This window comes from Salvia splendens, chromosome 2 (assembly GCF_004379255.2).
Source record: "Salvia splendens isolate huo1 chromosome 2, SspV2, whole genome shotgun sequence".
Lineage (NCBI taxonomy): Eukaryota > Viridiplantae > Streptophyta > Magnoliopsida > Lamiales > Lamiaceae > Salvia > Salvia splendens.
Window position 1 is genome coordinate 28,573,264 of NC_056033.1, and position 25,229 is coordinate 28,598,492.

General features: G+C 40.6%; 2 protein-coding genes across 5 annotated transcripts; both read left to right on the plus strand.

The window, feature by feature from the left end:
- The first annotated feature begins 1,979 nt into the window (after nt 1-1,979).
- LOC121763794 (probable envelope ADP,ATP carrier protein, chloroplastic) lies at nt 1,980-5,475 on the plus strand. Of its 3 annotated transcripts, none has more exons than XR_006042500.1 (11): nt 1,980-2,381; nt 2,659-2,715; nt 3,214-3,276; nt 3,358-3,414; nt 3,501-3,584; nt 3,765-3,833; nt 3,922-4,034; nt 4,117-4,286; nt 4,681-4,759; nt 4,994-5,201; nt 5,287-5,475. XR_006042500.1 is itself a non-coding variant. In XM_042159888.1 (10 exons), exons 1-10 carry the CDS (start codon nt 2,061-2,063, stop codon nt 5,118-5,120), a joined length of 1,140 nt encoding a protein of 379 aa, XP_042015822.1. In that variant the 5' UTR covers nt 1,980-2,060; the 3' UTR covers nt 5,121-5,278. The 3 variants fall into 3 exon arrangements, 1 of the variants encoding a protein (XP_042015822.1); XR_006042499.1 differs by having other exon boundaries at nt 5,302-5,475; XM_042159888.1 differs by lacking the exon at nt 5,287-5,475 and having other exon boundaries at nt 4,994-5,278.
- A 713-nt stretch (nt 5,476-6,188) lies between these two features.
- On the plus strand, nt 6,189-12,227 carry LOC121792103 (protein root UVB sensitive 5-like). Of its 2 annotated transcripts, XM_042189907.1 has the most exons (15): nt 6,189-6,442; nt 6,579-6,638; nt 6,978-7,138; nt 7,278-7,378; nt 7,703-7,761; nt 7,841-7,887; nt 7,959-8,037; nt 8,118-8,190; nt 8,337-8,426; nt 10,696-10,755; nt 10,853-10,966; nt 11,082-11,142; nt 11,215-11,333; nt 11,560-11,652; nt 11,723-12,227. In XM_042189907.1, the coding sequence occupies exons 1-15, from the start codon at nt 6,303-6,305 to the stop codon at nt 11,957-11,959; spliced, it is 1,494 nt and encodes a 497-aa protein (XP_042045841.1). In that variant the 5' UTR covers nt 6,189-6,302; the 3' UTR covers nt 11,960-12,227. The 2 variants fall into 2 exon arrangements, with proteins under 2 accessions (XP_042045841.1, XP_042045842.1); XM_042189908.1 differs by lacking the exons at nt 6,189-6,442; nt 6,579-6,638 and having other exon boundaries at nt 7,003-7,138; nt 7,228-7,378.
- The last annotated feature ends 13,002 nt before the right edge of the window (nt 12,228-25,229 follow it).

Genomic DNA, 25,229 nt, shown 5'->3' on the forward strand with positions numbered 1-25,229 from the left:
GAAAGTAATGAAAAAAAATGTGCCATGACATCAAACTCACTAAATCAACCAATAATAGGGTTCGTCTGGGAACCTAGAATGGAGCTATGGAATTGAAATTGGAGGCTATAATTCCAATTTCATTGTATGGTATCACAAAAATGTATAGAATTGGAATTGAATTATAATTCAAAATTTTACAATTGCATGATTTGAATTCTATATCAAAAGTAGAAAATTGGAATTACAAATAGTCATAAAATTAGATAGCTTCACTACCCACTATACATATTTCACACACTACACACACACACTTCACACGTTTCACACACTACACACTACAAGCAATTCACACAGTACACACATTTCACACACTACAAAATTTTCACACATTTCACGCACTACACAAATTTCACACACTGCACACATTTCACACACTTGACACACTGCACAAATTTCACACATTTCCCACATTACACAAATTTCATACACTACACACATTTCACACACTACACACATTTCACACACTACACACATTTCACACATTTCACACACTACACACATTTCACACACACATATTTCACACACACACACATTCACACATTTCCCTCATTACATACATTTCACATACCACACATTTCCCGCATTACACACATTTCACACACTACACACATTTCACACACTTCACACACTTCACACACTACACAAATTCACACATTTCCCGCATTACATACATTTCACACACTACACACATATCCCTCATTACTAACATTTCACACACTACACACACTATACACATTTCACACATTTCCCGCATTACTAACATTTCACATACTACACACACTACACACATTTTCACACACTATACACATTTCACACACTACACACACTAAACCAATTTCACACACTACACACATTTCACACACTACACACACTACACACATTTCACACGCTACACAAATTTTCCCACACTACACACATTTCACACACTACACACACTACACAAATTTCACACATTTCACACTATACATGCACTACCCAAAATACACACGCTACATACACTCTACACAAAATACACATACTACACACATTACACACAAACTACACGCACGACATAAATTTTACACAAAATACACACACTACGCACACTATACCCAAAATACGTACACTATTCACAAACCAAAATTTCAAATTTGGTTCAGTTTAAACTTTTGGAAAATTTCAATTTTTTGATTCAGATCGGAAAAAAAATCTAAAACTGAAAAAAAAATCCAAAAATCGGATGCTTGAAATGTGTAAAATATGTGTAAAGTGTGAAAGTGTGTGAAATTTGTGTAGTGTGTGTAATGTGTGTAGCGCGGAAAATGTGTGAAATTTGTGTAGTGTGTAGTGCGGGAACTGTGTGAAATGTGTGTGAAGTGTGTGAAATGTGTGTAGTGTGTTAAATTTGTGTAGTGTGTGTAGTGTGTGAAATATGTGTATTGCGGGAAATGTGTGAATTTTGTGTAATGTGTGAAATTTGTGTAGTGTGGGAAGTGTGTGAAATGTGTGTAGTGTGTGAAATGTGTGTAGTGTGTGTATTATGTGTAGATAGTGTGTGTATTTTGTGTGAAGTGTGTGTGAGTGTGTATTTTGTGTGAAGTGTGCGTGAGTGTGTATTTTGTGTATAGTGTGTGCGCACAAATTATTTAAATTCAATTTTATATTAATTACTTCACTTTATCAATCGTATGATTTGGAATTGAATTAGAATTCAATATCTTCCAATTCAATTCTAATTTCGTGGCCATAGAATAGTTAATTGTGGGAAATCGATAAACTATCTAACCGTTACCGTAAAAATAATCAATGAGAGAGTTACTCATAACGTTTTTCACACCATTAGTTCATCTTTCTCCACAAAAAAAAAAATGATTTTTTTTTGGATGTAAAAAATGAATTTTCTTTAATTAATAGAATAAAAAAATTGGAGTAGTTCAATAAACCCCCAACGCATCTATCTCTCTCTATTCAATTTACTCCATCTCTATTGATACCTTATCTGTAGAGAGGGAAACGGCGCATAAACCCCTCTTCCCAAAATGCGCGATAATTCTCAAGCTACATTGACATGGCGGGAAATTCCGGGCCTTGACCCGACCTGCTTGAGCGCCCCGCGCCTCCGCCAATGCAAATCTAGACCCTTCGGCGATGGCAGAGGGCCTAATTTTGCGTGTATTTCGCTCGCGGAGAAGAGGGAGGACAAGGAGTTCTCGCCCTCGTTCGATCAGATTCTGAAGCATCCACTCGCTATGGTTGCATTGGTCCCCAAAGACGCCGCTCTCTTCGCCGCCGGGGCTATCGCCGGCGCCGCCGCCAAAACCGTTACTGCTCCGCTCGACCGTATCAAGCTTCTTATGCAGGTCCTTTATGCATTTAATTGCTCCTCTTTCAATTTGGGGGAATTTCTTATTCGGTCAACGTCGCTGAAGCTCTAAATTTCCTTCAAGCTTTTAGAATTCCGAATTGCAGTATTGTTTTTTCAATCTGAATTGCACACTGTTTTAATTAGAATTTTGAGGGATTACTCTGTTGTTTGTTTGCAAACATTCTCAGAATTGTACATTTTCTTCGTCTAAGTCCCGAATTCGAACGAATTAACATGCAAGCTTCCTTTCCCCTCATTTTATATTTATGCAGACTCATGGGCTTAGAGCTGGACAAGCTGGTGCGAAGAAGGGAATTGGTTTTCTTGAGGTATTCTGCTTGCATCTTTTTGATGCTGATAATATTGGCGGCTTGCTTATCACCACTCCACTTCTATTTTTTTTATTGGCACTTGGAAGTTTAGTGCTTTGTGACATTGCTTTTATAATGTTATTTTATTTTATTTTTTTGTCTATTTGCTTATAAGTGAGAGAGGCCTTGAGAGCATAAGCTTGATGCGCACTATTTCATTGCATATCACCATAATCCTGATAAGAGTCACAACTGTTATGGAATTCTTTTTTTCTTTTTTACCTTTCTTAGTTGGAGGCATACATTATTGGCTGGCATATTTCTGTTATTTTGATTACCTATGATTTTCATGTTTAAATCTATTTTATCTTATTTGCAGACATAGCAATATTCCTTTGTTAGCTTCTGTGGCCATCTACTTTCTTACTGTTACTATACGGAGTAATTCTTTTGTGTAACTTCGTCAATTGCTGCACAAAAGTCTCATACTTTATAATCTTTGGTATTTTCATGTAGGCTATCTCGTTGGTCGGAAAGGAAGAAGGGCTAAAAGGTTACTGGAAAGGGAATCTCCCTCAGGTTTGATCTGAAAGAGCTACTCTCTGTGGCTATATATTTCTGATCCAGAAAATGAGATTATTTTTGCTTTCAATGGTGTAGGTGATTCGGGTTATACCTTACAGTGCAGTTCAACTTTTTGCCTATGAATCATACAAGGTATGGAGCAACCATATCCCAAAAGAAGCATAGCATAATTGAACATGCAACTTTACTGATGCAATTGATGGTTTCCGTTTCTTCAGAAACTTTTCCGGGGAAAGGATGGTGAACTCTCTCTAATTGGAAGATTAGCTGCAGGTGCTTGTGCTGGCATGACTTCAACTTTCGTAAGTTGAAAATGGATTTGAAATTTATCATCACTCGATTTTCTCAATTGGCAAATGCTTGAATATTGTTCTATGAAAAGAATGTGAACTTAGTCAAGTTAAGAGCTAGGACGCCGCCGGAACTACTTTTTCTATTTGCTGAGGGTATGCAGCGGTATCTCAGTTGCTATATTTATCCAGGTTACATACCCGCTAGATGTCCTCCGTTTGAGGTTAGCTGTTGAACCTGGCTACAAAACTATGTCACAGGTAAAACAACTTTCTCTATGTTGCTTTACGCGGAGAGAGGACTCAGCGTATGTGGCAAAACCCGAAACTCGTCTTCTACACTTTGCAGGTTGCTGCAAACATGTTGAGAGAGGAAGGATTTGCGTCATTTTATAACGGTCTAGGACCTTCTCTTATTGGAATTGCACCTTACATTGCAGTGAATTTCTGTGTTTTTGACTTGTGAGCTTCCGATCTAGCAGTTTTCTTTTTCATTTGTGTTTGTACAATGAGACGATTTTTCATACATAAATCTGAATGACAGGGTGAAGAAGTCTCTCCCAGAAAAGTATCAGAAGAGGACTGAAGCATCCATGGTGACTGCACTGGTGTCAGCGACTGTAGCCACACTCATGTGCTATCCTTTGGACACTGTTAGGAGGCAGATGCAACTGAAGGGTACCCCTTACGTGACAGTTTTGGATGCCATTCCCGGTAATGTTAATTGCCTATATGAATATATGTATGCATGAGGGCAGAATAATAGGAGAACAACTTACTCGTGATGCTTTAAGCTTTTATTATGAAAACTGTCTTATCCTACAACATTCAACTTGTTTTTCACTTTTTAAAGAATATTAGAGCCATCTTGGTCTTTCTCTTAAGCTATTGTATTTGCAATTTCAATTCGCCATATAGGTGCCACTTCAGCTCTTAAAAACTGAGGAAATTTAGAGTTTGTATTTTCTAGGATAATTTGGGTGTTCAGTCATTTGTATGTGATCTAGATATGCAATGAAGATACATGGAGTACTATTTTTTGGCCATAGAAATGAGTATATCAGCATCCTCCAAGTTGCTAATAATCGCAACAAATTTTCCGAATCAGGTATTGTGGCTCGCGATTGTTTAGTGGGACTGTACAGGGGTTTCATCCCCAATGCATTAAAGTCTCTTCCCAACAGCAGGTTATTTTCTCTCTTCTCCTTCGCTTTCTGTTCATGACCTATGAAACCTTAGAATTTTGAAATGATTTTATTTCCTTACCAAATCTTATACAGAAAGGGATTCAACAGAATACCATGTTTCAAGAATAGTTGCTCATTATCAACAAAATTGAGTCCACCTTGAACTTCGTTGTCTGAAAATCGGCTTTCTTAACGAGACAGCACTGATAGATTCCTTGTATCTTTCTGTTGCAGCATAAGGCTTACCACATTTGACAGTGTGAAGCGTCTTATCGCGTCAGGGGAGAAAGAACTTCAAAGGATTACGGAGGAAAACCACAAGAATGCAGATCAAAGTGCTAGTGACAACGGATCTAGTTAGCTTTGCTTTGTCATCCCTAGCTCGCAGGCAGTATCTATCGTGCACAAACGAGAAGCTCTTTTATTTTTGAAGGAATTAAAGGTGAGATTGAGCGGTAGGTTTTAATAGTACGAACCAGAACCCATTTTTTAGTAATACAATATTGTTCTACTAGTGTAACTTGAAGTGTTACATCTTACAGGGCATCTTCGAAGATCTTAGAGAGACAGAGAGATAGAGTTTATATTTTTTGCAGTCTATGTTTCATTTTCATTTCATGTGGGTATATATCATACAGGCATTTTTATTGTCGTAGGAGTATTGTTTTGAGATCTCATATATTATCAACATTTACAATGCAAATATTCTCTACTGATGTCCCATTGTAACATTTGTTATTCCATCACCACTGGCTACTTGGTGAAGGAAAGGTATCAAGATTTAATAATTTGGTGCTAGGCTTAATTAAATTTATCCAAGTATTGAAAGTAAAATAAAAACAACTAATTGTAGAAGTTTTTTTTATCAGAGGAGGACCTAAAAGAAAGATTTGGAGCTCAAGTGCTTATTCCATTCTAAATCCATAGGGGCAGTATTTAAATATTTGGATGATACATGGGGTCTTTTTCTTCAAAATCAGTTAGATTTATTTTTTGCTTGAGGAACAACATTAGATTGATTAAAAGTATTCAATGATATAATCGATAAAAGACCAAGAGCTAGAATATTTGCTAATAATCTTAAGCCAAAATCATTCCCAATCAGTGGTCTTAACTCTTAAACAAGTTATCATCCACCTTTATATTGGGCAATTAACATTTTTGATACTATAAATTGGAATCGTATTGAAATTGTACTTATGTCGATTCCATTAAAATTGAACTGTTTTAGTATTAAAATTCTATAAAATTGAATTTAAAGTGATATAATTCTAATTCAATTTCAAATTATTATTTTTTAGATTAAATAATTAATATAAAATTAAATATGTATTTCAACTACAAAAATTGAATTATAGTATTATTAAATGAAGTTGGAAATGAATTTAAAGCCCAAATCCACAACAATAAATGTTTTTATCACATCGGATAAATATCGTCTCTCTCTCCTCAACTGAATTTCTCTCAGTTCCTCACGCAGTCAGCCTTTCTCCCAAATGGGAAGACTATCCCGCTAAATTAAAGCGCCAATTAATTATTCAAAATGGCTTCGCTGCGATTGAGCTGCCAGAGCTTCAACTTCAGCTCCCGGCAGAGTCCAAATCCGGCGAGAGTTGATCGGTTTCAGATTTTGTGCAGCAATCTACCGCATTCCGCCGGAGCAGAAGACTCGCAATGTATAAAGTAAGATCATCTGCTTTCTGTTATTAGCGGCTTCGTTGCTCACTCACTATAGACATTTGGACCGATGGAGAGGATAAAACCTCCACCAAAACACATGATTCTGCCTGTTTTGTGCGCTTTTGCTGCTTAATTGTAGGGAGAATAACGAAGCGCCATTCGTTTTGCTGGAGAAATACGGCAATGGCACATCCAAACGGTAATTGCTACTTACAGAGAAGTTTTATTAAATTTGGATTGTTTTTATGTTTAAATTTTTACTTTGCTCTGAATTTTTGTGTTTATGCTTAGGTTATGCAATTATGTGATCAGTGTTTTTGTACTAATTGCTAAACTTGGTGAATTAGATCGCTTTATACATACGTAGAAATATACAATGTTATACTCTTGTTTTCATGTGAAAATCTTCTCTGGATGATGCCTGATTTGGTATGGTTCATTGTGTGTAGCATTTAAAAGACCGTGTAATTAAATGATACAGCTCTTTTAGATCAGGAATAAGATTGTAATGTACCACTTGTTTATTCTGTTTCTCCAGCTTTATTTTAGAATCTGATCGGCTAATTAGAACCGTTCTCGAGGAGGATGGTTTGCCCCAAACCAATGTGATGCAAAACTCGCACGTTGAGGGAAGTGACGATTACCTGTCTTGGCTTCCAAAAACCATCAAAGATTTTATCCTTCCTGCAGGTTTCCCAGGTTATATACCTTGCTTGCAAGTATTGTTCGTTCTTATGAAAAAATGTGCTACTGATGCATTTTTAGTTGAACCTGGAGTAATCTCTCAGCAATTCAGTTCTTGATATGGTGCAATGCAACTCAAAACCCTGTGATACAGATTCAGTGTCAGATGATTACTTGGAGTGCATATTGCTTCAGTTCCCAACTAATGTTACAGGGTGGATATGTCATACACTGGTCACTTCCACTCTTCTAAAGGCATGTGAAACTAACTCAGCCCGGTAATATAGCTTGGGTATGTTACATAGCAAAAAGCAAGTGGGCATACAGAAAACTGCTATTTGGATCTTCATAAGCTCGAAGGTTTTATTGTTCATTAGCCTGACATACTATATATTAGAGCTTCTCTTTTGCAAATCACTGTGCTCACTGCTCAGTTCAGTTTCTCTTCCTGCTGTTATTAAAGCCATTGCCAGCTTCCCTTTTGAGTTGGCAATATCCTGACTAAATATTATTTAAGCAATTTGTACCAGCAATGTTAGGACTCAATTATCGGTACTAAAATTTGTGGTGAAATTATAGGCTGTTGGAGTAGGGTCATTTTCAGGAACTACAGCAGCAGCTTCTGCCGCTGCTATTAGGTAATTGCTTGGACCCCTATTCAACTGTTGACTACATACTCACCGTTGAGTGTTGACACCCATCTGTTTCTGCTCACAGATGGGTGTCAAAGGATGGCATTGGTGCTCTTGGCCGTTTATTCATAGGTCTGGCTATCTTACAGAACTCTAGAAAAACCATTTCATAAAATGCAAGTAATTTATTTATTATCTGTTAGGTGGAATATTTGGTAACCTTTTTGATGATGATCCAAAACAATGGCGCTTATATGCAGATTTTGTTGGTAGCGCTGGGAGGTATGAGTCTATAGATAATACTAATACATGTTTGTAGTAGGTCATGTTCTTTGATAAGAAGTATGATCCTTCCATTGCAGCATCTTTGACCTCAGCACCCAGCTTTATCCCGCATACTTTTTACCTTTAGCATCACTGGGAAATCTTGCCAAGGTAAAGTTGCTAAATAGTATAGGATATAAAAACATGCTAAATAAGATTGAGCAAGTACATGTTATATCAATTTTATAGAGGCCAGAAGATTGTGAAAAGTATGTCCAGAAATGAAGTGTTATTTAGCAATTTTTCTATTTCTGCAGGCAGTAGGTAGAGGTTTAAGAGATCCTTCATTCCGTGTGATCCAAAATCATTTTGCAATCTCTGGGAATCTGGGAGAAGTATCAGCCAAGGTAGAGCATTAGCTTGTTCTCTATTCCCTAGTTAGTTATATTGCATTGGGCCACGCCGGGCTTTGCTTCGGAAATTGAAATTGTCTTGAGCATATAAGAGCATCCACAATGAGACTGGACTTCACATAGCCCTCACATAGCCTTCACACTCCCACATCATCAGCACTAAAATTCTCCTGCCACATCAGCTTGCCACATCAACTGGACATCAAATAGCCCTCACATAGCATTCCCACTACCTATCCACATCACTAATAACAATTATATAATTTAATTTACAATCGTATCAACATACGGAATTTAATTTACGAGACAAATACGAGAAATTCGAATAATACTATTAAAATTTAAAAAGTATATTAATTTTTTTAAAAAAGTACAATAATTTTAAAAAAAGTACAAAAATTAAAAAGTACAATTTAAAAAGTAAAAAAAAAAATCACTCCTCGCCGTCGTCCTCGTCTCCGTCGTCGCCCAGCCCTTCTTCACCGTCGTCGCCGCCGCCTCTGTCGCCACCTACGCCGCGGCTATTCCCGCCGGTCTCCCTCCTCATCGCCTCCAATTCTTCACGCTGGCTCTGGAGCAATACACGAAGATAATCCTTCACCTCGGGGTCCACCGCCCATTGGAAGTCGGCTAAGGTCTTCACCATTTGAGCGCGCGTTTGTTGGCGCGCGAAGAATTTGAGCTCCTCGGTAGACCTGCCGAGGGGGGGTGCTGAATGGACCCCCTGGGAACTCGGGGTGCCCGCCCTCGCAACCTGTTGCGCCCGCCTTTGGCCAATCGGGCGAGGTCGGCGACCGAACGAACGAGGGGTCGGGACCTCCTGGGCCGTCTCGGAGAGGTCTGTCGAACCACCGCTGCCGCCGCTATAATCTCCGGTATAGTTCAGTTTCTGCTTCTTCGGCCAGCCAGCGTCGACACCTGCCCGGAATTTCTACGACTCGTTGAGCACAACGTAGCAATTCCAGTAGGTGAACTCATAGTACTTCTTCTGCGGATCGGGGTAGGCTCTCTCCGCAATCCTCCTACAGTCTTCCTATGTTTGGCCACTGGTCTACATGCGGAGGGCGTTGGCGTAAAAACTCGAAAATCGAGAGACGCCAGACCTGATTCGGTCCCAGCACTTCCGGCACTCCTCCCCGGTGCGCGGTCTCCCTTCAGGGCAAAATGCCCTGTAGGCTGCGGCTATCTTGGCCCACAAGTTGACGATCTTCTGGTTGTTCGAAACGAGAGGATCGTCGCAGACACTCACCCACGCCCTGGCAACCGCAACGTTCTCCGCGTCCGTCCACTTCCTCCGGACCCGGCTATACTCCTCCGGCTGCGACGACTCGCCGACCTTCTTGGCCTTGCCCTTCTTCTTACCCCGCCCTACTCCCTGGCTTTGAATGAGAGTTTCCGGAACCTCGTTAATATCAAAACCCAAGTCCGCTAAGGAGAAGGTCTCCGTATACTGTGCATCCGTTGGGGTCGATGTGTGCGAAGAACCGGTGGAAAAATCAAAAGTCGGCCGATAGGCGTTGTCCCCCCGGGCGCCCCCTGCGGCGGTGGAATCATCTGCTGCGCCGGTCGCTGCATCCCGGGTGCCCACCCCGGCATCATCTGCATAGGGGGCTGCATGCTGGGTGCCCACCCCGGCATCATCTGCTGCCACGGGTACATGTTGTAGTACCCGGTCATCGGAGGCCAACCACCTCCCCTAGGAGCCGGGGAAGTCTGGGACCCTACCCGGGAGTCGGGGGAGTCTGAGACCCTACCCCGGGAGTCACTGGAGTACCTTCGTAGTTGTTCTCCATTGCTCGTTATTGATCTTGTACAGAAAGAAAGATAGAGAGAGTACTCGTTAAAACAAGTGGTGCGAATGAAAATGACGTTCAAAGAGCGTATATATAGTGTTTTCGAAAAAAAAAAAAATTAAAATCTGACGCCGGTCTGACGCCGATCCGGGGCCTACAATGGCGCCGTGAGGATCGGCGTTAGAACCGGCGTCATCACACGAATCGGCATGGCCACACCGAAGTGGACGCCGATTTCGCCGACGCCGGTCGCAATGGTTCGGAGTCAGAACCGGCGTCGGCGAAAAATCGGCGTCGCGGTTTTGACGCCTCCATTGCTGATGCTCTAACCATTTATAGATTCTGTGGTAATAACATAAAGTGACTATAAAATGCATCGAAATTTCTGAATTTTGGTCATGACCTTTATTTGGGATCTATTACTCTGATTTTGTGGCAATATTGCTAAATTTTATGGTAAAAATTGGCAGGAGGAAGTGTGGGAAGTGGCTGCTGAGCTGGTTGGCCTTGCTTTAGGCATACTTGCTCTGGTATATTGAATCTTCATTGCCAAAAAACATTGATCTAAACATAATTCTCAGTTTACCACAATTATTTTTCAATAACTTAATCAAAACCACAATATAGGATACGCCTGGATTATCATCTTCATATCCTACTTTGACACTCACATGGTTTGGAGTGCGTCTTCTTCACCTCTGGTTCCGTTACCTGTCCCTCTCAGTTCTGCGGTTTAACACGGTGCGGCATGATTTTATTTCTGCTTTGTGAGAAGTGGATAGCAGAATCCACAATGTGATAAATATGCCTATATAAGAAAACACATCTTTGCTTAGGTATATCAGTTTTCTGACAGATAAATCTCAAGCGTGCACGGATATTGGTGAACTCGCATATTTCATGGCAAAAGATTCCTGGTAACATATGCTCTTCTATCAATTTTGGCATTTTTTATCCCAATAGTGTCGGATAAGTTCTCATTGGATCAGGAATCAGGGACTGCAACAAGCTGGAAAATATATTGGTATGGGAAAAATTTCTTAAACCAAAAATTACTTTTGGTGTGCCCTTGGAAGAGATGATTAATGGCAAGAAACCTGGCTCTCTGGTATGATCTTTTCTTTGTTTATATCATTCGTTATTCTAGTTGAAAACACCAGCTGAATTCTGCAGTTTACACTACAAAAGTATAATATCAAATGTATCATGATGTCATAACATGCCCAAAAATATAGTGGTTGAAGTAAATAGATATTCTCTCAGAAACAAAGAAACTGTTGATATTTATTTATTCATGCAAATTTGGATTGAACCTTTAATATATTTCTGAACAGGTGAAGATACTTCTCAAACTATACGCAAAGGAGAAATATTTTCTTGTGGTGAACCAACTCGGAACAGAATTTGAGATCTTTGTCTCGTTCAAGGTATGTGATTCTAGAGTAACTGTCAACCTTCATGCATTTTATCAAATCTAATAAACCCGAGTCCTTGCAGGAGGGAGCTACAAGTCTATCAGTCCTACGAAGTGTGTGGCAATCCTACTGGCTCCATCAAAATCGGAGCAAATCAGATGATGTCTTGAGCCAACTTGAGCAAAGTTTGATTGCTTTAAACGATACATTTGATGATTTTTTGCTACAACTGGAAAGGAGTGGATGGGAGACAAATCAGATGTATCTCAAGGTCCCTAAGGAAATTTCAATTCAAGAACAGTCTCCAGCGTCGTCATAAGGTGACATACGAATTCCGAGACTTGAATATTAAGTTACTGCCTTACTGCAACCTCTGAGAGTCGGTTGAGTTCCAGAATATGTGATGAAGAGAGATTTTGAGCTCTTTATGGAGTAGTATACTTGCTATAGTTGAAGACTTTGGCTAGCTGACTTACTTATATTGTTGTCTCTGTTTATTTGATTCTTTGAGCTTGTTAGGATTCGCACACACAAGGCTTTCACACACTCAATAAGATCACACACACACTCACTGTTGTATGAGATCACACAATGCAGAAAACACACACACTCACACTTTGAGTATTGAAGATGATAATCTTGGAGAGAAAACTGGAAAACTCTTTATTGATTAAACTCTTCTCTAAACTACATACACGGTGAGCTATTTAAAGCTCTATAATCAAGTAGCAACTGCTACTAACTAACTACAAGAAGAATCAAGAAAGCAAGAAGAATAACCGCTACATCTCAGCTAACTAACTGCTGCTCCAACGGCTAGTTCGGCTAGGTTGCTTCTTCCTTCTCGGTTCAAGACCGAACTCCTTCCTCGGTTCAAGACCGAACTCCTTCCTCGGCTTACAACCGAACTCCTTCTCGGCTCATTCCAGCTCAACGCCGAGCTTCCTTACCGAGCTTCCTTACCGAGCTTCCTTACCGCTGAGCTTACCGACTTCTGCCTTCTTCTTCTCGGCTAGTTCCAGGCTAGTTCCAGCTCGGTAAGCCGAGCTTACCGAACTCCTTTCTAGCCGAGCTTCTTCCAACTGAAATGAGCACTCCATTATTACAATTCTCCACCTGAGGGCTCATCTCAGTTCTTGCACAAACATTGATCAATTTCTTGCAATGATCAAACTTGTCTCTACCTAGAGACTTTGTTAGCATGTCAGCCGGATTGTGCAAGGTGTTAATCTTAATCACCTTCACTCTCCCCTTTTCAACTGTATTCAGCTTGGATTTGTCCACCAAAATCCATGTTTTGTTCTTGAGTAAAGACTCTATTTCCTCATTCATGGCTTCAATCCATCTTTCTCTATCTTTGCTCTGCATAGCTTCTTTATATGTGAGTGGATCTGCACCATCAATACTTTCAGCTGCACACAGAGCATAATACACAACATCAGAGAACTTTGTTGGTGGCCTTGTTTCTCTTCTAACTCTGTCCCTTGCAAGCTGATAGTCTCTGATAGAGTCTGATATAGACTCACCAGCCTGGTTGCCCTGAGTTGGAGCCTCTTCTTTATCTGAATCAGACTCACTCCCTGAGTCAATAACTCCACCTGCTCCTAGGCCAACCCCCACAGGCTCCACCTTGTAGAAATCACCCTCATCTTCATTGGAGTCCAGCTTATCTTTCAGGTATGGCATCTGATCCTCCAAGAACACCACATCCCTACTCACCAAGACCTTCTGCTTACCGGGCTCAATACACCAGAGCCTATACCCCTTAACACCCCTCTGATACCCCAGCAAGATACATTTCAGAGCCCTAGCTTCAAGCTTACTTTGCCTAGCATGAGCATAGGCCACACACCCAAACACCTTGTATTTTGAGTAGTCACTATGAGCTCCATACCACATGTAATCAGGAGTTTCAGATTTCAGGGCAGTAGATGGGCATTTATTGATGAGATAGGCTGCTGTATACACAGCCTCACCCCAGAATCTGCTGCTCAAACCAGACCCAAGAAGTAGGCACCTCACCCTCTCTAGGATTGTCCTATTCATCCTTTCCACAACACCATTTTGCTGAGGATTACCAGGAACAGTCCGGTGCCTCTTCATACCCTTCTCTTTACAAAACAGATCAAACTCAGCAGACAAGAACTCTAGGCCATTGTCTGTCCTTAAGCATTTAACACTTCTACCCTTCTCTAGCTCAACCTCCTTACACCATATTTTGAACTTTGTGAGTGTTTCAGATTTTTCTTTAAGAATATATACCCACAACTTCCTTGTATAGTCATCAATGATAGCTAGATAATACTTTCCTCCACCAATTGAACACACCGGTGAAGGCCCCCAAAGATCACTATGTATGTAGTCTAAAGGGGCTGTAGAAGAGTGAATACCTGTAGGATAGGGTGCCTTCTTAGCCTTTCCAAGTATACATTGCTCACAGGGGTCCATCTTGTTGAAATCTCCAGAGATCAGACCCTTCTTGATGAGTTCTTTCAAGCTTCCTTCAGCTGGGTGGCCCAATCTCTTGTGCCATAGCATTATGGAATCATCTGACACTGCATTGCTTTCTCCATCAACAGCCTTAGCCTTCAGATAATAGAGAATATGCTCTCTGTCAGCCTCCATCATCACTGCATCTCCAGATTTCACAAACAATTTTCCTTGACTCATCAATATGGTGAACCCTTTCTGCTCCAGCATTCCCAATGAGATGAGGTTCCTCTTCACTTCTGGAATATACCTCACCCCAGTTAGGATCTTTATAGAGCCATCTTGTAGGCTTAGCTTTACCTTCCCTATTCCTTTGATCTGACAAATGTGATTATTACCAAGAACAACCGTACCCGATGCTTCTTGAAGATCATGAAACCAGCTTCTATTTGGGCACATATGGAAGCTGCACCCCGAGTCCATTATCCACCTATGACTGACCCCACTATCACTGATATTCATGAGTTGAGCCGGGGGATCAGCACTCTCCACACAATCAGATTGATTGTGTCCCTCAGAGGCCATCTTTCTCTTCCATGCATGACAATCTTTCTTCAAATGTCCAGGTTTCTTGCACCAATAGCAAGCTCTGGTTTCCTTCTGAGCATCAGAACTTGAGGGTTTAGGGCCCTCAAACTTCTTCTTGAAGTTCTGCTTCTTGAACTTCTTCACATTCAAGGCCTCTGCAGCTTGAACATTGGAGCTTGCAGAGCCTCTGTTGGCTGTCTTCTGGAGTTCTTTGGCCATCAAGGCTGAATAGACTTCTGCATAGGTGATAGGTTTATCTCTTCCATAGATAATTGCATCACTTAGCTGGTCATACGAGCTAGGCAAGGCATTCAATGTGAGAATGGCCTTATCCTCATCTGAGATCTTGACATCAACAGATCCCAGGTCATCAATGATCTTGTTGAACTCCTCTAGCTGCTCAATGATGGACCTATCTCCAGAAAAACTATAGGCATACAGCCTCTTCTTGAGATACAGCCGGTTAGCCAAGGATTTGGCCAAGTAAACTTCATCTAACTTGTCCAAGATCTCCACCGCAGTCTTGGCTTCTTGAACTTCCCTCAAGACCTTATCTCCAAGGCACAGAATCACTGCAGAATGTGCCTTGAGCTGCATTTCCTCCATCTTTGCCTGAGCTTTTTCATCAAGCACTGGAGCCTTTCCTTTCTCCTCTGGTTTTGCAAGAACTGCCGCCAGGCCTTGTTGAATTAAAACCGCCTTCATCTTCATCTTCCACAGGCCATAATCATTCTTGCCTGTGAACTTTTCTGCATCAAGCCTTGCTGCCATCTCTGAAACCGTTTGATCCTCTGCAAATCAGCTTCAATATCCCTTCCCACAGACGGCGCCACTTGTTAGGATTCGCACACACAAGGCTTTCACACACTCAATAAGATCACACACACACTCACTGTTGTATGAGATCACACAATGCAGAAAACACACACACTCACACTTTGAGTATTGAAGATGATAATCTTGGAGAGAAAACTGGAAAACTCTTTATTGATTAAACTCTTCTCTAAACTACATACACGGTGAGCTATTTAAAGCTCTATAATCAAGTAGCAACTGCTACTAACTAACTACAAGAAGAATCAAGAAAGCAAGAAGAATAACCGCTACATCTCAGCTAACTAACTGCTGCTCCAACGGCTAGTTCGGCTAGGTTGCTTCTTCCTTCTCGGTTCAAGACTGAACTCCTTCCTCGGTTCAAGACCGAACTCTTCCTCGGCTTACAACCGAACTCCTTCTCTACTCATTCCAGCTCAACGCCGAGCTTCCTTACCGAGCTTCCTTACCGCTGAGCTTACCGACTTCTGCCTTCTTCTTCTCGGCTAGTTCCAGGCTAGTTCCAGCTCGGTAAGCCGAGCTTACCGAACTCCTTTCTAGCCGAGCTTCTTCCAACTGAAATGAGCACTCCATTATTACAGAGCTCATGTAATAATAGTCATACAAACAATTGATTATTGAGTGTGCCATGGTAGTTTTCAAAATCGAAAAAGTAGTCATTCAATACTCGGCGCCGCTTCCAATCTGAAATCTCCACTTTTCTTCTTCTCCACACCTCCATTGTGAAAGATGATGATCTCAAATCATTCAACCTCAGTTTTATTCCCATGCAACCATGCAAGCAGCCATGCAAGCTTAGCCTTCTCCATCAACATGAAGAGCTCCGGCAGTCCATGTCAGCTCAAGATATTTTGGTGCTGAGTTGGCATAGTTAGTTAGTTAGTGAGTTTGTTACAAGTGTTAGTTGAGTGTTTCTCCTTTAGTTTCTTAGCTCATAGTTCTTTGTATAAATAAAGGAGAATATTCATTTGTAAGTTTCGAATTTTACAATCAATAAAATTGATTCCCTTTTCTCTTCTCTCTCTCTCGGATCATATGAATCCAGATTACACATTTTCTACATAGTATCAAAGCCACATAACACCTTTTCAAGCCTTATTTCAAAAGCCACCCTCATACTCTCACCTCAAAGTGATTGGCTGTCTCTGCTATGCTTCAACTTTAGAGCGTGGCAGAGACAAATTTTCTCCAAGAGCCACAAAATGTGTCTTACTAGGATATCCCTCTGATTATAAGGGATACAAGCTGCTTGATTTAAACTCTATGCAAGAGATAATTACCAGAAATGTCACATTCCATGAAGATGTTTTCCCTCTATCACACCTTTCTCCATCTGTTTTTCCTTCATCTCCTCACACTCAATTCATCCCTTCATCCTCTCATACTGATTCCCACACCTCAAATACTAATCCTCTAATTCCTCCCCCACCAAAACCCACCACATCCAGCCATGGCAGAACTCTAAAACCTCCCTCCCATCTTACTGACTTCATCTGCAACTCTGTTGCTTCTGCCACTCCGTACCCCATCTCTTCTTATTTCACCCTCTCTAAACTCTCTCCTGAGTATCTCAGATATGTGATCCTCATGTCTGCTATATTTGAACCCACTACCTATAAACAAGCATCACAACTCAATGAGTGGCAGTTGGCTATGCAAGATGAGCTGGCTGCTCTTTCCAGAACTGATACATGGTTTGTCACCATTCTACCTCCTGGAAAAGTTCCCATTGATTGTAAGTGGGTCTACAAAGTCAAGTTTAATCCAGATGCTACTGTAGAACGTTATAAAGCAAGGCTAGTTGCTAAAGGTTTCACTCAACTTGAAGGAGTTGATTTTCTGGATACATTCTCTCCAGTGGCCAAACTCACAACAGTTAAGATGCTTCTTGCCTTGGCTGCTATAAAGGGATGGTCTTTATCACATCTTGATGTTAACAATGCCTTCCTATATGGTGATTTAGAGGAGGATATCTATATGAAACTACCTCCGGGCTATGATGTGGATTGGCATTCTGTTGAGGGGGCAAACTCAACATCCACTCTTGTATGTAAATTGAAGAAATCCCTTTATGGCTTGAAACAAGCTTCAAGACAATGGTACTTGAAATTATCTGAAGTACTAAAGGACTTCGGCTTGCAACAGTCTGCCAGTGATCATTCATTCTTCTTCAAGAATGACAACAATTGCTTCTTTGGGATTGTAGTCTATGTTGATGACATCTTAGTAGCTACTACACATCCAGAAATTACAGATGATTTCAAGGTCTTCCTATCAAAGCACTTCAAGTTTAAAGATCTTGGAGCTCCTAAATATTTTCTTGGGTTAGAAATTGCAAGAAATAAGAGAGGTATACAAATATCCCAAAGAAAGTATGCAATGGATTTGTTAAAAGATGCTGGAATGCTTGGCTGTAAGCCATCTGCAGTGCCTATGGATCCCTTAAAGAAGTTGAGGCTGGACTCAGGAACACCATTGAAGGATGCATCTAAGTATAGAAGGCTAATTGGTAGACTGCTGTACCTTTGCATAACCAGACCAGATGTAACCTTTGCAGTGCACAAGTTAAGTCAATACGTTTCTAACCCGAGTGATGAGCATTGGGAAGCTGCTGAGAGAGTGCTCAGATATCTAAAGAGTGCACCTGGACACGGGTTATTCTATTCAAGCAGCAACAAAGTGAATTTAAGTATGTTTTCTGATGCAGATTGGGCAGCTTGTCCAGACACAAGAAAATCTATGATGGGATACTGCCTATTTCTTGGTTCTTCACTGATTTCATGGAAGGCAAAGAAGCAAACAACCATTTCCCGTTCATCAGCCGAAGCTGAGTATAGAGCTATGGCGCTAGCAACTTGTGAGGTAGTGTGGGCAGTAGCACTCCTTAAAGATTTTGGAATAGAAGTTGACAAAGCTGTGCCATTATATTGTGATAATCAGTCAGCCATCCATATATGCTCAAATCCGGTCTTTCATGAAAGAACTAAACACATTGAGATTGATTGTCACACAGTGAGGGAAAGGTTTCTGGAAAATGTGATCAAACCGCTGCATATCAGAAACAATCTTCAATTGGCCGACATCTTCACAAAACCCTTGGGAACATTGGCTTTTCATTCTATACTTAGCAAGATGAATTTTGAAAGCTTGTACAATCCATCTTGAGGGGACATGTGAAAGATGATGATCTCAAATCATTCAACCTCAGTTTTATTCCCATGCAACCATGCAAGCAGCCATGCAAGCTTAGCCTTCTCCATCAACATGAAGAGCTCCGGCAGTCCATGTCAGCTCAAGATATTTTGGTGCTGAGTTGGCATAGTTAGTTAGTTAGTGAGTTTGTTACAAGTGTTAGTTGAGTGTTTCTCCTTTAGTTTCTTAGCTCATAGTTCTTTGTATAAATAAATGAGAATATTCATTTGTAAGTTTCGAATTTTACAATCAATAAAATTGATTCCCTTTTCTCTTCTCTCTCTCTCGGATCATATGAATCCAGATTACACATTTTCTACATCCATTCCGTGATTCCCGTCGCCTCCAGCCCTCCACACTTCCACGACATCACCTTTATCGTTTCTAGCCTTCCACGCCGTCTCCTCCACGATTCCAGCATTCAACCCCTTAGTTTATTAATGAGATTTTGAGTGTGACCGGTTAATGTTTTGTGGGATTAATCTCATCATCTTGGGTTTTTTCAAATGTATGTGCTGATACGATACCAATTTCAGCATAATCAGCTGATTCTTATGCATTAGAATATACTCCTTCATAGCATCTTGATAGAGTTTATATTTGGATCTAAATGCATAAATATTGAATGATTTTAGTTCACCGATTTAGTTCATAATTCAAAGCACATTTCTCTCTTTTCTTATTCACTAGAACAAGTTGTATTTCAAATTTGTACAGATTACTGCTTTCGTATTTTTGTGCTGAACAAATTGTACATATTTCATAATTTGTTTAACACTTTATGTTTGTGAGTGAATATTTGTTTGTCGTTGATGGATGCTAACTATATTATGCTTTTATGATTTTTGTTGGTTTTTCGTATTTTAAGTTTTTGATATTTTGAAATCTTTACAATTTCGGTTTTTTCAGTTTAGTTCGGTTTTACAATTCGGTTTTCGGTTTTTTTTTGGTTTCGGTTATTCAGTTTCGGTTCGGTTTCAATTTTCAAAATATTTCGGTTTTTCGGTTTTGTTTGGTTTAGGCAAAAACCGAACCAAAAAACCAAATGCTCACCCCTACTTGGATGACACGGAATTTTAAATAATTTTGTTTTTTGTGTTAAGTGTAGAGAGTAAAGTAAGAGAAAATAAAATAGAGATAAAAGTATTTTCATTTTTAGCAATAAATTATTTTAGTTGAGATAAACAAAAAAAATAAAAGTGAGTCATTTTGAGTGAGAGAGAGGGAGTACCCCTTAATGACATTTCAAATATTATATTCCGTAAAAGCTAGACAATGTTAACCAAGTTCAAAGTTTGCGACCATTCATAAGTTCATAACCCTCATTCAATCCTGTTGGAGGTGAAGCTAAATGAATAGAAGAATTGTGTTGTTTGGAACTAACCATTGCAACGGTTGAAGTAACAATGGCTTGATCAAGCAACAACATGGCTTGATCAAGCAACGACAACTGACCTAGCGGTTGAAGGTAACGATTGACCAACCATTGCATCAGTTCTGAACGGTCGCAGCAGTTATGCGCGACACTCTATATAAAGGAATGACCGAGTAACAACAAATACATCGAGATCTGAATAGCGAGATTGAGACGGTTCATTATTACAAGAGATACACTATCTTTGTGAGATTCACATCGTTATCGGCTGTGATTGTCGAGGGAAAAACGTTTGTATGTGAGTTTGAGTGTTCTTGATTGTGTCGATCAAGTGTTGACTCTTGTAATCACTTTCTGAGTGTTTGAATAAAATTTTGGGATCATCTTCTCCGTGGATGTAGGTCATTTGACTGAACCACGTAAATATTTGCGTATTGTGCATTCCATTTCTATCATCTTCGGATCTTATATATATTGAAGTTCATTCACAAATTGGCGCCGTCTGTGGGAAGCGCATCCGAAGAAGTCTACTGACTGCGATGTCGACAGCAAAATTTGAAATGGAAAAGTTCAATGGAAAGAACGATTTTGGGTTGTGGAAACTCAAAATGAAGGCGATGATGATGCAGAACGGGCTCTGGGAAATCTTGAATGGGGACAATGATCCCGTAGCTCAAGAAGGAGATGAAAAGACTGCGGCAAGGAATCAAGAACTCCAAGATAAAGTATATAGCACACTCATTCTCAGTTTGAATGACCGGGTGCTAAGAGAAGTGTTGAAGGAGGAAACGACTGCCGGGGTTTGGGCCAAACTTGAATCAATCTACATGACCAAGTCACTGGAAAATAGGCTCCATTTGAAGCAGAAATTATTCACATTCAAGATTTCGAAAACCAGAAGCATTCTTGAACAGTTAGAAGATTTCGGCAAATGTGTTGACTACTTGGAGGCGATCGAGGAGGAGTTGAAAGATGAGGATAAAGCCTTGACGCTCCTCAATTCTCTGCCCGGATGCTATGAGCAATTCAAAGATACAATTCTCCTGGGAAGGGACTCCAAGGTCACATATGAGGAAGTCTACTCAGCTTTGAAACTCAAGGAGGCTCAAAAGCAGGGGCTGAGACCCCTTGATCAAGCTGCTGAAAGCCTGAGTATAAAAGTTTTTTCCAGAAAAGCTGGAAAGAAAAAAAAAGCAATCTTGGAAATACAAGCAGAGTGGAGGGAAGGAGACTAGGTCTTGTCACTACTGCAAGAAACCAGGACACATAAAAAAGGACTGATATGCATGGAAGCGAAAGCAAGCAGATGCTCATAAGCCAGTTGATCAAGCAGAAGTGGTTGGGGATTTTGAAAATGACCAGATTATGAATATAACAGAAAGATCCATGATAGATTGCTGGATCATGGATTCTGGTTGCAGTTTTCATATGACATCCAACAAAAGCTGGTTCACAAAGATTGATGCTGCGTAAGGATCAGTAATCCTGGGAAATGACCATACTTGTGAAGTAAAGGGATTGGGACCAGTCAGGCTGAGGATGTTCGATAGGTCAGTTAAAGTTCTAACTGAAGTGAGATACATCCCCTCGGTCAAAAGGAATTTGATCTCGCTAGGATTGCTGGACAAGAAAGGCTTCCATTCCAGAGTCGGAGATGGCAAGATGGAGGTGTTCAAAGACCACGCCATTTTCATGAAGGCCGAAAGAATCAATAATCTCTACTATCTTGATGCAAAGGTTATCAGTGATCAGGTTAATATTAGTGAAAGAATTAGCAGGAAGATATGGCACATGAGACTTGGACATGTCGCAGAGGCAGGCTTAAAGGAGTTGGAGAAAAGGAAGGCTATTCCAACCACTGGAGATGGATCTAGAGATAGCGTGGCTGGATGTGAAGAATGCATCTTGGCCAAGAGCAAGAAGCTCACTTTTCCCCAAGGAAAGCATTGCTCAAAAGCTCCGCTGGACTATGCGCATAGTGATGTCTGGGGTCCTGCACAGACACAAAGGATAGGTGGAGGTAGATACTTTCTCACCGTTATTGATGATTATTCAAGAAAACTATGGTTGTATGTTATGAAAGAAAAGTCAGAGGTGTTTTCAAAATTTCAAGAATGGTGTGCTGAAGTAGAATCGGAGAAGTCCTGTAATTTGAAGTGTTTAAGAACTGACAATGGATTAGAGTTCTTATCTTCTGAGTTTGATCAATATTGCAAGAGGAAGGGAATCAAGCGGCATAGGACCATACCAAGCAACCCACAACAGAATGGTGTGGCTGAGAGAGCCAACATGACCATTTTAGAGAGGTTGAGATGTTTCCTGTTATCCTCTGGAATGCCTAAGATTTTTTGGGCTGAAGCGACTGCGACTGCCGCTGTGTTGATCAACAAGTGCCCCTCATCGGCCCTGAATTTTGATACGCCAGATTTGAGATGGTATGCATCTCAAGGGGACTACAGCAAATTGAGAATATTTGGCTATAGAGCATACGCCCATGTCAAGCGAGGAAAGCTGGAGGCAAGGGCCATCAAGTGTGTGATGCTGGGCTATCAAAAGGGAGTAAAGGGATATAGACTTTGGTGTACCGAGCCTGGGAACAACAAAGTGGTGATTAGTAGAGATGTGATCTTCAAGGAGCATGAAATGCCTTTTCTGAAGGACACACAGACTGATCAAATTGAGGTGGAGTCAACTGATCAAGTTGAGGTGGATTCAACTGATCAAGTTGAGGTGGAGTCAACTGATCAAGTTCAGGTGGAGCAGACTGCTCAAGTTGAGGTGGAAACCTCGGGATTGGAAAGCCAGGAATCTGGGGATAATACGTCTGAAGATGTAGGGAGTTCACAGGGCACTCAAGGTGGAGGAGTTCACAGAACGGAACCAAATATGCCAAGAAGACTCAGAGAAAAATCCAAGAGAACTCGGAATCTGCCAACAAAGTATAGTGACTACGAAATGCTACACTACGACCTGGCTGTGGCAGAAGAAATTGAATATCATGAGCCAACAAGCTACAAAGAAGCGGTAAGGACTCATGAGAAGGACAAATGGCTGAAAGCCATGCAGGAAGAGATAGACTCCTTGTACAAGAACAAAACCTGGATACTGGTTCTGAGGCAAAAGAATCAGAAATGTGTAGGATGCAAGTGGATATTCAAGAAGAAGATTGAAGCGTTTCAGAACGACAACATCAGGTTCAAGGCAAGATTGGTGGCTAAGGGTTTCACTCAGAAGGAATGAATTGATTACAACGAAGTTTTCAGTCCAGTAGTGAAACATAGATCAATCAGGATTCTGTTAGCCATTGTCGTTCAAAAGGATTGGGAGCTTCATCAACTTGATGTGAAGACTGCTTTTCTACATGGGAACCTTGAAGAAAAGATCTTCATGGAACAACCATAGGGTTTCATCAAGCCGGGAGATCAAGATAAAGTCTGTCTGCTCAAGAAAAGCCTTTACGGTTTGAAGCAGAGCTCGCGGCAATGGTATCTCATTTTCAATAAATATATTCAGAAGATTGGTTTTGAGATGTCTGAATATGATTGATAAGGCTAATTTCATGCATAGGTCTAGGGGTTGAATTCATACAATTATAGGGTCTAACACATGTCTTAAGCCAGGTGTGCAGAAGAATTCGCCAGGCCGAGGAACAAAGAAGGTGAATTACAAGGACCATGCAATTGAGGTGAATAAGTGAGCAAATTCAGAGGAAAATGACTAGACGGAGGGATCGTGAAGCTGAAGGGCATAATGGAGATTTCTGCGAAGGTTTCTAGAATATCCTATCGCATCTATATAAGGAAGAGAGCATGCAATGCTCGGGGGGACTGATTATTTTTTGGCACGGAGGCCTCTGGTTCTTAGCTCACACACTTCTGCACACTTAGGGATTTTTTTCTTATTTTGAAAGGGGTCACGTTCGGGTCGACAATTGTTTTCTGATTTCCAAAAAATTGTGGTGTAACACCGTCCTTGCAGAGGGCGAAGAAACAATTACTTGCTTTTATTTTAGTTATTGTTGTTGATTTCACCGAGCTTCGTTGCTTGAAGCTCGGCCCTATTCTCGTTTAAAGCGTTTGTAGTTTATGAAATCTCTATTTTCCGTATTTGAACTGCTGTTGAGTTTTGATTATGGATGTCGCTTACTTTGAGCTTGTTGGTTACTGAATTGGATGTTTGGTTTCCGTGCTGGTTGTTTATTAGAGTAGAATCGTTGGGATCTGGTGTTGATCAGAGTAGATTTGTTGAATCAGAAGTTATGGAGTTGAGTTTGGTCGTTGTTGGGTTCAGACTGCTTTGATCCGGAGTGGATGAATCTTCCGACGTTTAGATCTGCGATAGAGTGATCAGGATTTATGCCTAGTTTTCGTGTTTTCATTTCATTCCGTCTAGTATACGTAGATCTGTTTTATTTCCGGTTGGTTGCAAGTTTCCGTCATCCGAATTTTTACATTTTGTTTGAATCTCGGTATGTGCTCTATTTTCTTCATCTTCGTGTTTGATTCAGTTGAAGTTATACATGTCATTGTTAGTTAACTTCTTAGTTTGTTAGTTGCAGCTTTTCTTCCGTACTTGATATTTCTGGAAGTTGGTCCCCACTTTTATTTGCGTTCTGTTTAGCTATAGTTGGTAATTGTTTGCTCGGTCTAGGAAGTTAGTTTAAAATTACGTAGTTCTAAGGATGTTCGATCTCAGCATGACGTTTACAGTTTCCTAGGTCTAGTGTTTGATTTTGTGCCTAGGTCTAGTCGTAGTTATACCTCAACCCAAATTTGTGTGGCAGCAGCCGCTTTCTAAACCAAAGTCTCTAGATGCTTTCTTACGCATCCATCTTCGTGGGATCGACCCCTGCTTCTCTATACTAATCTATAGTATAACGGGTTGAGGGATCTTTGAAATGCAAGAGTTTGTGTGTCCATAGACAGAGTCTTTCGTGTCACCTTGAGTTCCTAGACCTAGTGTTTAGTGGATTCATTGGACTTGGTAGCTCGACCTAGAAGTTTATTACACATACACTCACACGACAAGCAGCCGTTTCAAATGACGCCATTGCCGGGGATGGATGGCGTAAATTGTGATTGTGTTTAGAGGATTTTGGCGTACATAGTTTTAATTTCTCTTCCTTTTTTCTTAATTTTTCAGTTTATGAGTAGAGGCTCGTGGTTTAGAC

Coding starts and splice junctions, on each gene's coding strand:
- LOC121792103 (XM_042189907.1), top strand. CDS start 6,303: ATGGCTTCGCTGCGATTGAGCTGCCAGAGCTTCAACTTCAGCTCCCGG. Junction 7,139..7,277: donor CCTTCCTGCAGGTTTCCCAG/GTTATATACCTT, acceptor CCTGTGATACAG/ATTCAGTGTCAGATGATTAC. Junction 7,379..7,702: donor TCACTTCCACTCTTCTAAAG/GCATGTGAAACT, acceptor GTGAAATTATAG/GCTGTTGGAGTAGGGTCATT.
- LOC121763794 (XM_042159888.1), top strand. CDS start 2,061: ATGCGCGATAATTCTCAAGCTACATTGACATGGCGGGAAATTCCGGGC. Junction 3,415..3,500: donor TTGCCTATGAATCATACAAG/GTATGGAGCAAC, acceptor CCGTTTCTTCAG/AAACTTTTCCGGGGAAAGGA. Junction 4,035..4,116: donor AATTTCTGTGTTTTTGACTT/GTGAGCTTCCGA, acceptor TCTGAATGACAG/GGTGAAGAAGTCTCTCCCAG.